Source organism: Lepidochelys kempii, chromosome 1 (genome assembly GCF_965140285.1).
Source record: "Lepidochelys kempii isolate rLepKem1 chromosome 1, rLepKem1.hap1, whole genome shotgun sequence".
Taxonomy (NCBI): Eukaryota; Metazoa; Chordata; order Testudines; family Cheloniidae; genus Lepidochelys; species Lepidochelys kempii.
The window spans coordinates 339,272,478-339,286,794 of NC_136380.1; the positions used below are offsets into that span (position 1 = coordinate 339,272,478).

The window sequence follows — 14,317 nt, forward strand, 5'->3', positions numbered from 1 at the left end:
ACAGAGAGGCCAAAGACCAAAAGGACCTAGAGGCTGAAACACTCTCTGCTCCCTGACAGGGTGGAGCTTCTAGGGGAGATATTAGCAACTAGCCCAGCTGAGCCAAGGGAAGTAGTACCAAGAGTTTCTATAGAATTAGCTGGTGGAATGTGGTCATGGTTATATACTAATGGAAGAGGGGTCGGCAGGAGTGGAACCCATGCTCCCTGAGACAGTAGGGAGGGAAGAGGCAAATATAGCTTGTGCAATAGCACAATATAGCAATAGCAGCTTATATAAAATATAAAATATAAAATATTTAAAATATAGCTTATAGCAATAGCAGCAGGTATTAGGAATAATTCATGACCAAAAAGCTCTAGTCTTTTTCCCATTTCTATCAGCCTGTTCCCCTGAAAATTATAAGAACCCATCAACTTGACTTGTAGTAAATTAAAAATATTTAAAGTATTTTCAGATACTACAGCAGTACTGGTATCCCCTGCCAATCTTTGTAGCTTTTCTTATTTAAAACATTTTTCTCTTTGTTGCTGTGAAAGAGTCCTGGAATAAAAGGGGGAAACTGAGTGGCTATACAGGAGAAACAATGAAATAACGTACTGTCAAGTGTACAAAATAAGTGTTTTTCTTTTCTCTCTTCCAGTTACAGTAATTCTAATTGTTACTTGTAAAAATAATACATAAAAAAATTAGAAGTGGAGTAGATGGAGTATGACATGATAGTGGGACCTTCCAGAAGGGTTGTCTGAGAGGTAGTTGGAGAGAGGAGTGGAGCAAAGAGAGAGTTTTTGTTGTTGTTCTTTTTTTATAAGAGCCATCACCATAGAGATGGGAGCTGAGATAATAAGAACAGATGTGGTCCCCTACAGAGAGTATAGAGGCTGTTTGGAGAGAGAACCATGAGGAATACTAACAGACAGGAGGTAGAGGGAAGGATGAGAAGCTACTAAAGAAAACTCTGGAGATGAGCCAGGAGAGCATAGCTAGAGAAGCCTAAATAGGAGAAAATGGAGAGGGGGACATTTTAAATCCATTTCCATAGACATTTCTCCAAAAATGAAATGCCTCTTGCTTGGGAGCTGTTACGTGCAGTCTGGTGAAATAGATAGATTCTCAGGGCCTCGATGTTTGAAGTTAAATTAAGTATTTAGACCTTTATGGGCCTTGTCTCTCTCCCCACCACAAGATCTTCCTCTCTCAATAGCTCCTCCAACTTACCAGTTGCCTTCGAAAGGGAGGAGGTGCAGTGGCCTACTGTGTTATCTCTGGCATCTTCAATGGAGGATGGCAAGTTTTAAGTTCTCCTGTCTTCAGGAGGGAGCTCTGTCACTCTTGCTATTGTTCATGCCCAGTCTTCTCCCCCCCTTTTTTTTTCTTTCCTGGCAATGGAAAGAGGTTTGGGGTTGCACAAATTCTTTTGTATTCCTGTTCCCCAAGTTTCTATGTGTTCTCTGTTCCTCTGCATCCCACTCACATGTGTCTGTCTCCCACTCAGCCCAAAGATAGTTAAGGGAAGGATTAGGCAGTCTTCTCCCGCCTCTATACTTTAGAAGCATGGTGAGTGTACTTTCTGCCTGTTGCCTGGACTCTCTTCCCTGTTACAGTTGTGCTGCCCTGCTCAGCTCTGAAGCTCCAGTAGACAGGAGAAGCTTAGAAGAGGCCATCTCAGGCATCCTTCCCATATGTTCCTCTCCACAGAGACTCCAAGGTCAATAGGCCAGCTTTTTAACTGCTCTACCAGCTGTCCAGGATTATAACTAGGACAGGGAGCACAAAGGATGGGTTTTAAATGTCAGACAGTTGGCAAGTATGTAGGAGAGGTATTTCAAGAGCATATGGCTTCCACTTGCACATCCAGCACCTCTGCCTCTCAGGACTTCCACACATTCGTTTGTAGTCTGTCTTGCCAATCTATGGAGCTCATGGGACTTTCTCACTGAATGCCATTGTTTCCACCAGACCCTCTACCCTGTGTGAGTCATCAGTTCACCTTTGAGTGATTGTGCACATGGATTCCACTTCTGGTGCACATGTACCTGAGAGCAGATTCTTTTGGTCTATAGTGTCATTGGGGCTGCACCTGTGCTTTGGATGCGCTCATACTCCCCTCACCTGATGGCATAAAGGGCAGAGTGGGCCCAATCATCTCTCAGTTCCTTCTTTCCAACCATGGCCGTGAGATGGAACACCTGCAGTGTCCACTTTTCTGTGCACTGTGCAACTTTCATACCCATGTGGGAGATTCAGGCCCACAGGGCTAGTCTACCTTGCATAGTGTCCCTAAAAGACTCTTAGGCTGCACCCTACATTTTACCAGAATTGTCTGATATTCATTTAAATCTGGTGATTCACTTTCCAGTTTTTTCCCCAGGTCCCAGTCAAACCAAAGGAAAGCCAACACCCTTGATGTGTACAGGGCTATCTCATACTACTTACATCAAACAAGGCTCTTCAGGAGGCTGTTTGTAATATTGCAGATAGGAGCTCTTCTAGGCTGTTAGTAGCATTGTAGATAAGGTTAAATGTCAAGCAGTATTTACTCAAAGATTGTCTAGGCAGGTATTGAATTTTATTAAATCATACTATGAGATAGCTAGATTAGATCCATCCATATAGGTGAGACACCAGTCCATCTTCTGTGGCTTCTTTGAGAAGCATCCCAATTTCTGAAATTTGCAAGGCATCTATGTTGGGATTAGCAGAAGAAAGGACAGTTACTTGCCTTACAATAACTGTGGTTCTTTAAGATGTCTTGTTCACACGGATTCCATGACCTGCCCTCCTTTCCCTCTATTATGGAGTCCTATACCATCTGGATTCTGTATTTCCAAAGGAGCTGAGGGATCAGGTGGGCCCACTCCACCTTTTATGCCCTTATGTGGGGAGGTGGTAGGGCATTCAGGATGCAGGTGCAGCCCCAATGGATGCTGCTGGCCAAAAGTATCTGATCTCATGTGCATGAGGCACATGCACACCAGAAGTGAAATCCATGTGGACAACACACCCTGAAGAACCACAGTTACTATAAGGTAAGTAACTGTTCTTTCATTGCCCGCCTCTCCTCATTCAGATCTTCTTGTGACCCATATCATATAGTTGAAAGAACCTTTCATGTCTTGGTAAGAATATGTAGTTGCTGATGCACCCACTGAGTGTAATTTAACAGGTAGAAAATACTTATTTATTCATAGTCCATGAATAGGAAGGTATCCAGCCAATAGCCCTTTAGATTAGTTAATAGTTAACTTCCTTGTCTCTTCCCCCTCCCTCACAGGTATCTATAGGTGAGTATTGTAAGCATTGAACAGATCCCTGTATCACATTTAGAGAATTAAATACAATAGTTTTTATTGTGCACCATAAAATGTGCTGGCTGTTTGCTTTCTACTAGAACAAGAGGATGAAGAAGCCAGTACTGGGTCTCACTTAAAACTGATAGTAGATGCTTTCCTTCAGCAACTCCCAAACTGTGTCAACAGAGACCTCATAGACAAGGTAAAGTCACATTATTATATTATCCTCCCATAATCCCACAATACTAAGCCTTGCATGTTAATTTGATCAAAAGTATACTTCAGGTGTTTGGTACCAGTGTAATCGCAAGAGAAACTGTAAGCAACATTGTAGGCTGTATAAGCTTCAAGGAGAGGTTTTTCATGTTTTTACACAAGAATTTTCAGAATTTTCCAGGCAGCTGACTTGGCTATTTCTTTCATATTTTATGTCGCCATATCAGAGCATAAGGTCCTGTATAGGCCAAATCAACTACCTCTGCTGCTTGGTTTTGAAATACCTTCATGCTTTGGAGTCTAGCAGGTGTAGAGTCTCTTCCTGATCTTGAGAGAGTACTTCCTCCTCTCTCCCTCATACAGGCAGCAGTTGGGTAAGGGCTTGCCTACCCAGAGAGTTAGAATCCAGAATCAGACATTAACCTGGGTAAGGGGATCATGGTACTTAGGGCCTGTCTACGCACAAATGTTAATTCAAATCAAGGTAGAATGTGAGTTTCAAGTGCAACAGCTAGTCCTGATTAATTTCATGTGTGGATGCTCTTATTCAGGAATAAGAGTGCTTTATCCCAAAATGGCTTAATCCTCATAGGAAGTGGATTAAGTTAATTCAGAATAATGCATTCTTATTCTGGAATCATATCATCCACATATGGAGTTAATCAGTAACAGCTATTGTACCTGCACAATTGCCGTATGTCCTACAGAAAAGGCAAACTCCCCAGCCTCTCTCCATAGCTAGTGAACCTTGCAACTGTTTCCCAGACAGTTGACTCATTCTTTCTCTCCCTCCCCATCAGCCCAGAGTTTCCATTTTCCATCTAGTGGTCCAAAGGTTCAATCTATTCTCTAGTATAGATTTTAACATTCATGTCTTCTGAATGTGTAAATTCTAGCTAGAAAATGAAGATTTTTTTTTAAGCAATTGCGTGTAGCAAAAGCTTGATTTAAGTAACAGACACTTTGAATACATACGTTTTACTGCTTTATGTGTAGAAATTCAAGTTTAAAGGTGGAAACGTTGACTTTTCTCTTATAGGCAGCAATGGATTTTTGCATGAGTATGAACACAAAAGCCAATAGAAGAAAGTTAGTACGAGCTCTCTTCATAGTTCCTAGACAAAGGTAGGAAAAGAAAAAAAGAATGTAGAGTAACACTTCATTTAACTTTGCTTTCGTGATTTAAACAGACAAGAATGTCCAGTGCAACTACGAAGTCTCATGTATCTACTACATTTACCCGTGATGCACACTTCTCTGGTGGTATTTGTTTATGGATTAAGGATAAACTTAAAATCAGCAATCAAACTAAGGTTGTTGGTACTGGAAAAATTTTCAGTATGGGTACTCTTGCAACGAGTATTTTCTGGTGATAGTTATGGTTATAATCTTTTGGTGGCTCATGTTTTGTTTAAACAATGATATAAAAAATAAAGCTTTTCCAGGAAAAAGAAGTTCACGTGTCACTCAGGAGAACTTCAATACTAGTAGCTGAAAGTCCATCCTGTCGCACAGGTATGGCATTTGGGCCACGTAGTCCATTATCTATGCACTCTCCCTCATACAACCAATGAAATCGTTACATGCAGTTCAGCTGTAGGGTATGGGTGGTGATTGGTTGAGTTACCTTTCATAGTGATATCAGAGGTAACTCAACCTCTCTGGTCTAGGACTCTTGGAATATGTAAGGCATAGCGGCCTTACTGTATACCACACATATCTAATTTATAGAGTCAAAATGTCAAGAACTTAAAAACCGGACAGTAACAGACTGCAAATCCCAGTGGTGATTGAACTTGGTGATATTCTAATAAAAAGGAGTTCTCAGCCATGCTTCCAGCTGTTTCCATTGCTACACACTGATTCAAAAGGCATTCATTCTTTGCGTCAGAGTGATGCAGAATGATAATCCTCGAATCTTGTTATATGGATTGTCCCTGGGAAGTGTTGCAGTAAGATACAGTGGTGATGTATAGTAATTAGTTTCTATGTGAGATCTTGCTATATGCTATGAATAATCTCAAGATAATAGCTTTACCCCATTGAGCTGTCATGGGAGTTTTGTTGTACTGAAACCTTTTGTGCCCTCTTTCTGTGTCTCCATATGGTCAGCCAGCTTTTCCCATGCCTTCACTGACCACATCTGTTATCTGAGTGGCACTTGGATGGGAATTCTATCAATTAAGAGCTTCAACGTTTTCTCCCTGACCGCCTGTTTTAAGAGGTCAGAGAGTTTACCTACAAACAGCATAAGACTCAAATGGCATGTTTTTAAAAAAATAATTTTTTAAGAATATATATAGAGAAAATTATATTAAACCGAACAAGTTGACCTGTGTAATGTATCTAGCCTTACTCTCTGCCAAAGCTCATCTAGATAGGTGCACCTTATGTGCCTGTCATGAAGAAAAAAATCTTACATTTCTAGTGTGTGCATTGCCGCCAACATCTCATCTCATCTTTTGACAGGCAGTGTTAATGTTGCAGCCTTGGATTTTCAGATTTCTTGTGTCATCTCTCTGTATCTTCCTAGAGTCCCTCCCTTGTAATTTTCATGTTACTTTGATCTGCCTCTCCTCATGTGACCCTGACCATAACAGGTAGTACTTCGTGCAAGAGAACAGTCTCTTAAAAAATGTCTTGTTTATGGTCCTAGTCCAATCAGGATTGTATTAAGTGCTATGAATAAACCATTTTTTCCATTTAAAAAGCTGTATACAGTAAAAGCTGTGTTATCCGGCACTTTAACAACCAGAGAGTTCTATAAACCAGCATTTCAGATCTTCATTGAAAATCCAGTTTATAGTCCAGTTGGCACGGGGCCGGAAGGCTCCCTACCTGGCTCTGGAAGCGGCAACATGTCACTGCTGCTCCTAGGCAGAGGAATGTCCACAAGGGGTTTGGAGTACAATAGGTGATGCGGGGCTGGGCTGCTGGAGAGAGTTTGGGTGCGGGAGGGGGCATGGAGCTGGTGGTTGGGGGAGAGGGCACCAGATCCAGGCGGCGCTCACCTTGCGTGGCTCTGCACTGCCCCCACCTCGCCCTGAGCCCTGGCTCCACAGCTCCCATTGGTGGGGAACAATGGCCAGTGGGAGCTGTGGGGGCGGTGCCTGTAGTAGGAGACAGCCTGCAGAGCTGCCTAGCCACTTTAGGAGCAGCAGGGACATGTTGCCGCTTGCGTGGAGCCGCCCGAGGTGACCACCACCCGGATCCCCTCCTGCGCCCGAACCCCCTGCTCCAAGCCCCCTCCTGCACCCAAACTCCCTCCCAGAGTCCATACTTCCTCCAGTCCCCAGCCCTGAGCCCTCTCCCACACCCAAACTCCCTCCCTCTTAGTTAACTGGAATTTTTGACTTACCCCCATTCTCCCAACATGCCAGATAACAAAGCTTTCACTGTACATGGTGCAATAGCTATCTTCCAGCCCATCTTTGCATCCTGTTAGTATGTACTATTCGAAGGACCTTCTATTCTTGTGTAATGGCCATGCTTTTGCATACTGATTATCCTGGTGTTAACCTGAATGTCTGCTTTGCATCTGAGATTAGAAAGATGTGCTCATCTAATTCTTTAGTGGTGGAGCTGTCAAAAGATGACAGTTGTTAGAGCTCATTGTACTATTTGTGTTAATGGGATGTGTCCTCACCAGCAATCAGCTGACCCCTTGTCCTTGCAAGTTATCGGGGTAACTTAAATAGATTATCGGAAAGGCAACAAATTGATTGAACATGTTTGCCTGTGGATGCAAGGTGCATTTCAGTTCTCTCTAGTGTAGACCAAGCCTAAAAAGCCTGTCCTTTTTTTATAACACCACATTATACTGTGCTTAACTCAGTTTTCCTTTTCCTCTTTGCCTTCACTGTAATACCTGCCAAATTATACTGAATTTACAAGATGTAATATTTAATAAATTAACATTATGCCTAACAAGATAAGTCTCTTTTTTACATGGATTTTAGGTCATTATTATCCTCTACTCTTTAGTGGCTCATTGAAAAAAAACAAAATAAACAGCTTTTAACAGCTAGAGCTAACGATTAATTTGAGCAGTCTTATCTCTACAGCATGTTGGAGGGATGCAAGCATGGGAAATGGAACAAGTGTTACTGTATGTTTCCAGAACCTTATTTGAAAAATGGAAATGGTATAATACTTTTATCACTGCAGAGAAACTTGTGCTGATTACAATGGGGCTGAAGTCCAAATGCCTTTCTGGTTTTATTTGTTTAATGTGAATCCAAGTTTTGAGCAGGTTTCAGAGTACCAGCCATGTTAGTCTGTATTCGCAAAAAGAAAAGGAGTACTTGTGGCACCTTAGAACCTAACAAATTTATTTGAGCATAAGCTTTCATGAGCTACAGCTCACTTCATCGGATGCGTTCAGTGGAAAATACAGTGGGGAGATTTATATACATAGAGAACATGAAACAATGGGTGTTACCATACACACTGTAACCAGAGTGATCAATTTAAGGTGAGCTATTACCAGCAGGAGAGCGGGGTTGGGGACGACACACCTTTTGTCGTGATAATCAAGATGGGCCATTTCCAGCAGTTGACAAGAACGTCTGAGGAACAGTGGGGGGGAGGCGGGGGAGATAAACGAGGGGAAATAATTTTACTTTGTGTAATGACCCATCCACTCCCAGTCTCTATTCAAGCCAAAGTTAATTGTATCCAGTTTGCAAATTAATTCCAATTCAGCAGTCTGTCGTTGGAGTCTGTTTTTGAAGTTTTTTGTTGAAGAATTGCAACTTTTAGGTCTGTAATCGAGTGACCAAAGAGATTGAAGTGTTCTCCAACTGGTTTTTGAATGTTATAATTCTTGACGTCTGATTTGTGTCCATTTATTCTTTTACATTGAGACTGTCCAGTTTGGCCAATGGAAATGGCAGAGGGGCATTGCTGGCACATGATGGCATATATCACATTGGTAGATGTGCAGGTGAACGAGCCTCTGATAGTGTGGCTGATGTGATTAGGCCCTGTGATGGTGTCCCCTGAATAGATATGTGGACACAGTTGGCAATGGGCTTTGTTGCAAGGATAGGTTTCTGGGTTAGTAGTTCTGTTGTGTGGTTGCTGGTGAGTATTTGCTTCAGGTTGGGGGGCTGTCTGTAAGCAAGGACTGGCCTGTCTCAAGATCTGTGAGAGTGATGGGTCGTCCTTCAGGATAGGTTGTAGATCCTTGATGATGCGTTGGAGAGGTTTTAGTTGGGGCATGAAGGTGATGGCTAGTGGCGTTCTGTTATTTTCTTTGTTGGGCCTGTCCTGTAGTAGGTAACTTCTGGGTACTCTTCTGGCTCTGTCAATCTGTTTCTTCACTTCAGCAGGTGGGTATTGTAGTTGTAAGAATGCTTGATAGAGATCTTGCAGGTGTTTGTCTCTGTCTGAGGGGTTGGAGCAAATGCAGTTATCTCGTAGAGCTTGGTTGTAGACAATGGATCGTGTGGTGTGGTCTGGATGAAAGCTGGAGGCATGTAGGTAGGAATAGCAGTCAGTAGGTTTCCGGTATAGGGTGGTGTTTATGTGACCATCGCTTATGAGCACTGTAGTGTCCAGGAAGTGGATCTCTTGTGTGGACTGGTCCAGGCTGAGGTTGATGGTGGGATGGAACTTGTTGAAATCATGGTGGAATTCCTCAAGGGCTTCTTTTCTATGGGTCCAGATGATGAAGATGTCATCAATGTAGCGCAAGTAGAGTAGGGGCATTAGGGGACGAGAGCTGAGGAAGCGTTGTTCTAAATCAGCCATAAAAATGTTGGCATACTGTGGGGCTATGCGGGTACCCATAGCAGTGCTGCTGATTTGAAGGTATACATTGTCCCCAATTGTGAAATAATTATGGGTGAGGACAAAGTCACAAAGTTCAGCCACCAGGTTTGCCGTGATATTATCAGGGGTACTGTTCCTGACAGCTTGTAGTCCATCTTTGTGTGGAATGTTGGTGTAGAGGGCTTCTACATCCATAGTGGCCAGGAGGGTGTTTTCAGGAAGACCACCGATGGATTGTAGTTTCCTCAGGAAGTCAGTGGTGTCTCTAAGATAGCTGGGAGTGCTGGTAGCCTAGGGCCTGAGGAGGGAGTCTACATAGCCAGACAATCCTACTGTCAGGGTGCCAATGCCTGAGATGATGGGGCGTCCAGGATTTCCAGGTTTATGGATCTTGGGTAGCAGATAGAATACCCCTGGTTGGGGTTCTAGGGATGTGTCTGTGCGGATTTGTTCTTGTGCTTTTTCAGGGAATTTCTTGAGCAAATGGTGTAGTTTCTTTTGGTAACCCTCAGTGGGATCAGAGGGTAATGGCTTGTAGAAAGTGGTGTTGGAGAGCTGCCTAGCAGCCTCTTGTTTATATTCCGACCTATTCTGAGGCTGTGGATGGCATTGTGTTCTGCACAGCTGAGGTTATGGGGCAAGTGATGCTGCTTTTCCACAATTTCAGCCAGTGCACGTCAGCAGAAGCACTCAATATAGAAGTCCAGTCTGTTGTTTCGACCTTCAGGAGGAGTCCACCCAGAATCCTTCTTTAATGATCCCTGAGCAGGTTTCAAGATTATCAAAGGCTGATTCATAAACACAGTTCTCTTTCTGAGCATCTTTCATTTATTCTGAAGAGTGCATTCTTTGTTCTAACATAGAACAAACACAATTACTGAAATAATTCCTAGAAGAATTCAAAATGTGAATCTGACAGATCAGCGTTAATCTGCCAATTACTAATATTTGATAACGAGTACAATCGGTGCTGAGAGAGAACTAATACTTTGTTCGCTAAGATCTTGTACAGTTCCCCTTTTGCCCATTATGACTCCCTTAGTATCCATTCTGCCACATGCCCTTCCCATGTTTCCTCCTGGAAATGTCCCTCTCCTGCTATGTGGGTTCTCAACTGGACAATGATCCAGCTGTAGATTTCTAGCTTAGTCTGCATTCTGTGCACTGCCCTTGTTCCCTTACCTTTTTCCTGTGATGCCTAACTAGTTGTGCTAGTCAGCTGGAGAACCACTGATGGTATGTTTGTTGGTCTGCTTGCTCTGAACCACAGGTGTCTAGTCACAGTAAGAGTATCTGCCATGGAGATACAGATGGAACACTGACTGGGGCTGCAGTAGGAAGAGCAGAGCTGGCAGATATGCTGTTTGCAGTCCCTTGGGTAGCAGCTCCTCGTGTGTCGGTGAGGGGCTGTGAGGATCATACCTAGCAGCCCCTCCGCTCATTGTGCTGAAGCCCCAGCTGACAGTCTCTCCTATTTAGATTTCTTTCAGTATAATCTATTGGAGTTGGTAAGGAGAAACTCACTCTTTTTTCTTTTGGTTTTAAACCAGACTTTTAGTATTTTTGTAAGAATTCTACATGCTGTGTTATGTACAGCATATAGTGCCAAGAATATATAATTATACAATAAAATATTAACATGCTTTACTAAAGTAAATAGCACATTCCCTACCCTAAAAACTTACAAATTGTTCCTTAACAGACTCTTCTCTGAGGGATGCCAAGTTGATGCATCCCAGTATGCTAGCTGCCTTTTTGTACTGCTGCTACAAACTATACTTACCATTTCCAGGAATTTCCAACATCCCTCCATAATGTCAGTGGAAAAACAAAATGTCAGAAAGCATTATGTGTCTGTCCTTGATTTAAAAGGTCAGAAGAACAGCATCCTTCTAGAAAGTAGAATAAAAAGTATATTTCAAATACATTTAGTCTTCCTGGATAATTGTACTTATTTCAAGTCATATAGTCTGAATTATTACATTGATATCCAAAACAGTAAGATTAGACAAAGGTGGTTCTTTTATTTTAAAAGTGGTTTTTGTTTTTTTTCTGTTCAAATAGGTATTAGTTGTTAAAGAACCACTTCCCCCATGAACTCTTTGCTACTGCATGCAAAACACTGCATTTATGCACTTACTGATTAATGTGAACAGTTTCGTGCACCCATAATCAACTTTTTAAGTACATTATTATTCAGTGTTGCTCTTTGTAGGCTTTCTGACTCTGTTGTTAGGATAGAGTGTTTTGATACTCTTCACACCCTATTTGGCAAAAAAATAAAAAGGCAGTTTTGTTTTTCAACTGAATGAAAATTGGTGTCAGAATAGTACTGCATTGCACAGTGTGGTTGTTTATGAATGGGGCACATTTAAATTCTTCAGCTGACCACAACAGTACACAATGTCTTAGTTAACCAAGATTTTGCTTGCTAGCATTCAAGTAGCTTTCATACTTGTAATTAAAAAGTACCCATTTAAAACTAAATATTAATAGATTAATCCAGGGTAATTTTATTTTTACAAAGCAGCTGTACAGTAGTTAAAACAGTATTACCCTTGATTTCAAGACAATTATGGATAATTTATTGTTGGCTAACTGGATTGTTACATCTGTCCAGTAAAACAGTTAATTTTGGTTTATTTGCATATTGCAATCCTGTTGGTATTCTCCATCAATAGAAAAATTTGCATGGTCTTCTCGGTTTTAAATTCTAGTAGACTTTGAATTCTAGAATAAGAGATAATGAAAGTTTCTGTTATGGGTTCTGAGTACTCCCATTGTCTAATATTTCTTAATGTGTTAAGGTTAAAATGACATCTTGGATTGAGAAAGCTATTGCCCATAAGGTATTGAAATTTTGAGCGTTAGTTATTTTTAAGTCAAGAGATATTAGTTTTCTTCTCAAAGGTGAAAGCTCTGCATTTTTTATTTAAATTTAAACTAACTTCTAAAAAAAAACTTATTTACTTTCTTTCAACTCCTTGGCTTGTCAGTATCAGTAACAAGGTCAGCTTTTTGTTGAACTGAAGGTTAGCATATCCCTGTTCCTGAGGACTTTACATTTCCGGATGAATGCCTCTGAGGGCTTTGCTTAGGTTATTGAGCCTTTTTCGCTAAGGCAAGAAAACCCATTGTTGAGAAGCATGAAAAGTCAGTGGCATAATTTGTTGTGATCATTCCCACTGTCTTGATTGATGGCAGTAAGAAAGGAGTTGACATCATCAGTCAATATTTTGTGACTGTTGATCAGTATATGGGTAAGAGCATTGAACTATTTAGATCCTATGAATACATTTTAGTTAATTGAATTATGATTTGAAGTATGAGGTGGTTATTTTTTATTGTGTGTTACCTAAATTTACATGTCCTTAAGATGCCCCTCTGGAAGAATCCTATTTTCCAAGTACCCAAGATCTTTGTTTTTTTACCTTGTAATTTTGAAGACACCTGATTTGAAGAAGCCACATGTATAGCTTTAATTGAGCTAGGTCTTCATATTGTAAGATCAGTATTTTAAAAACCTCCAGGGGACTAAGATATCCCAGAAATGTGTCTCAACGGGTATAAATGCAGGCCAGCCTAATGTTCTAATGGCAGTGTAACACAGGGATCCAAAATCAGGGTATGATTCAGTCTGGAGTACCTGCACCAAGAAGGTCAAGGGATGAAACAACACTGTGTGTCTCACTAGTGGTTTTGTTTGACCTTGCTCAAAGTGCTGGGGATAGACTTCACAGAATGCTTCGTCCATGAGGCCAGATCTTAGTGAGTGAAAGAAGAAACAGCGGACCCAGTTCATTATATTTCCCCCTCCTCAAAAAAGGGTAGATATTATCTGAGATGAGGAAAATGATCAAATGAAAACAATTTGAATTAGAGCATGAATTTACAAAATATAGGTACCAATAGGTGGTACTATTGCACACTGTAAACTTGTATCAGTGTGTGTGAGAAAAAGAATAGACCAGATCTTGCTGGTTGCCAGTTTCACAGTAGTTGACCTCAGGCTTTTCTTTACTATATTTCACCTATTTGGAAATGCATGCTCTTAGTATTTTCCCCAATAAAGAAACCTTTTGTGTTCTCCAATGGAACAGCGGCAGTGTGCTCTAAGGCAGTGGTTCTCAACTGGGGTCCCTGAGGGGACTGCGAGCAGGCTTTAGGGAGACTGCCAAGAATGGCTGACATTAGACTCTCTAGGTCCCAGTGCAGAAAGTCCAAGTCCTGCAGCAAGGGACTGCAGCCCAGAACCCTGAGCCCCACCACCCAAGTCTGAACCCGAAGCCTGAGCAACTTAGCTTTGCGGTGCCCCCTGTGGTGTGGGGCGCTGAGCAATTGACCTGCTTGCTGCTGCTTAATGCTAGCCCTGGCTTTTATATGTAGAAAAAAACACCTGTTATGGCACAGCTGGGCCATGGAGTTTTTATTGCATTGGCGGGGGGGCTGAGAAAGAACCCCTGCTCTAAGGCTTAATTTTCCCAAGTATGTTGGGTTTAAGGATATAATATTAATTAATGGCTCTTAACATTCAAGTACTTTAGCTCTAAACAAAACTTCATGTTTTTCCTTTTAAGAAAGAGGAATTGAGCATCCAGGAAAAACAATACCCTCAAATAAAACGGAACCCAGCAAAAGCATTTCTTTTTGTTTGAGTATTTCAGACTTCTCATGGAGTTAATGGATAATGTTGATAATGTGGTATTAATTAGCTGTGCCGAGTATCCTTGACTACCTGTTCTAGTAAACTTTTTATTGTTTAACAAGAGGGAGAATAAAAGCCATTTAACACTTAACTGAAGCGTGTGTTAACTTTCACTGAGATTTCTGTGCATCATTAAGAGTCAGCTTGGCTTTCTGTCTTTCTGAGCTGTAGAGTGCTGTGTAACTTACTGTGCAGTTGAGCTGAAAATTTAAATGGACAAGCTCCTGTCTCCTCTATGTGGATGTTAAAGATTTCATACCTCGTAAAGGTTTTCCTGGGAGACATTGCACAGTGTTTCTCCTCAGCCCCTTGTTGTGCGATGTGTGCT

The 14,317-nt window shown here is 41.5% G+C and overlaps 1 protein-coding gene across 5 annotated transcripts in view; it reads left to right on the top strand.

Moving 5' to 3' along the window:
- Positions 1 to 14,317, top strand: part of UPF2 (UPF2 regulator of nonsense mediated mRNA decay) — a 132,867-nt gene that overhangs the window by 35,124 nt on the left and 83,426 nt on the right. For all 5 annotated transcript variants that reach the window (XM_073328768.2, XM_073328763.2, XM_073328766.2 and 2 more), the window contains 2 exons: positions 3,392 to 3,495; positions 4,549 to 4,634. In XM_073328768.2, coding sequence (XP_073184869.1) covers positions 3,392 to 3,495; positions 4,549 to 4,634 — 190 coding nt within the window. The remainder of the gene's footprint in view (positions 1 to 3,391; positions 3,496 to 4,548; positions 4,635 to 14,317) is intronic.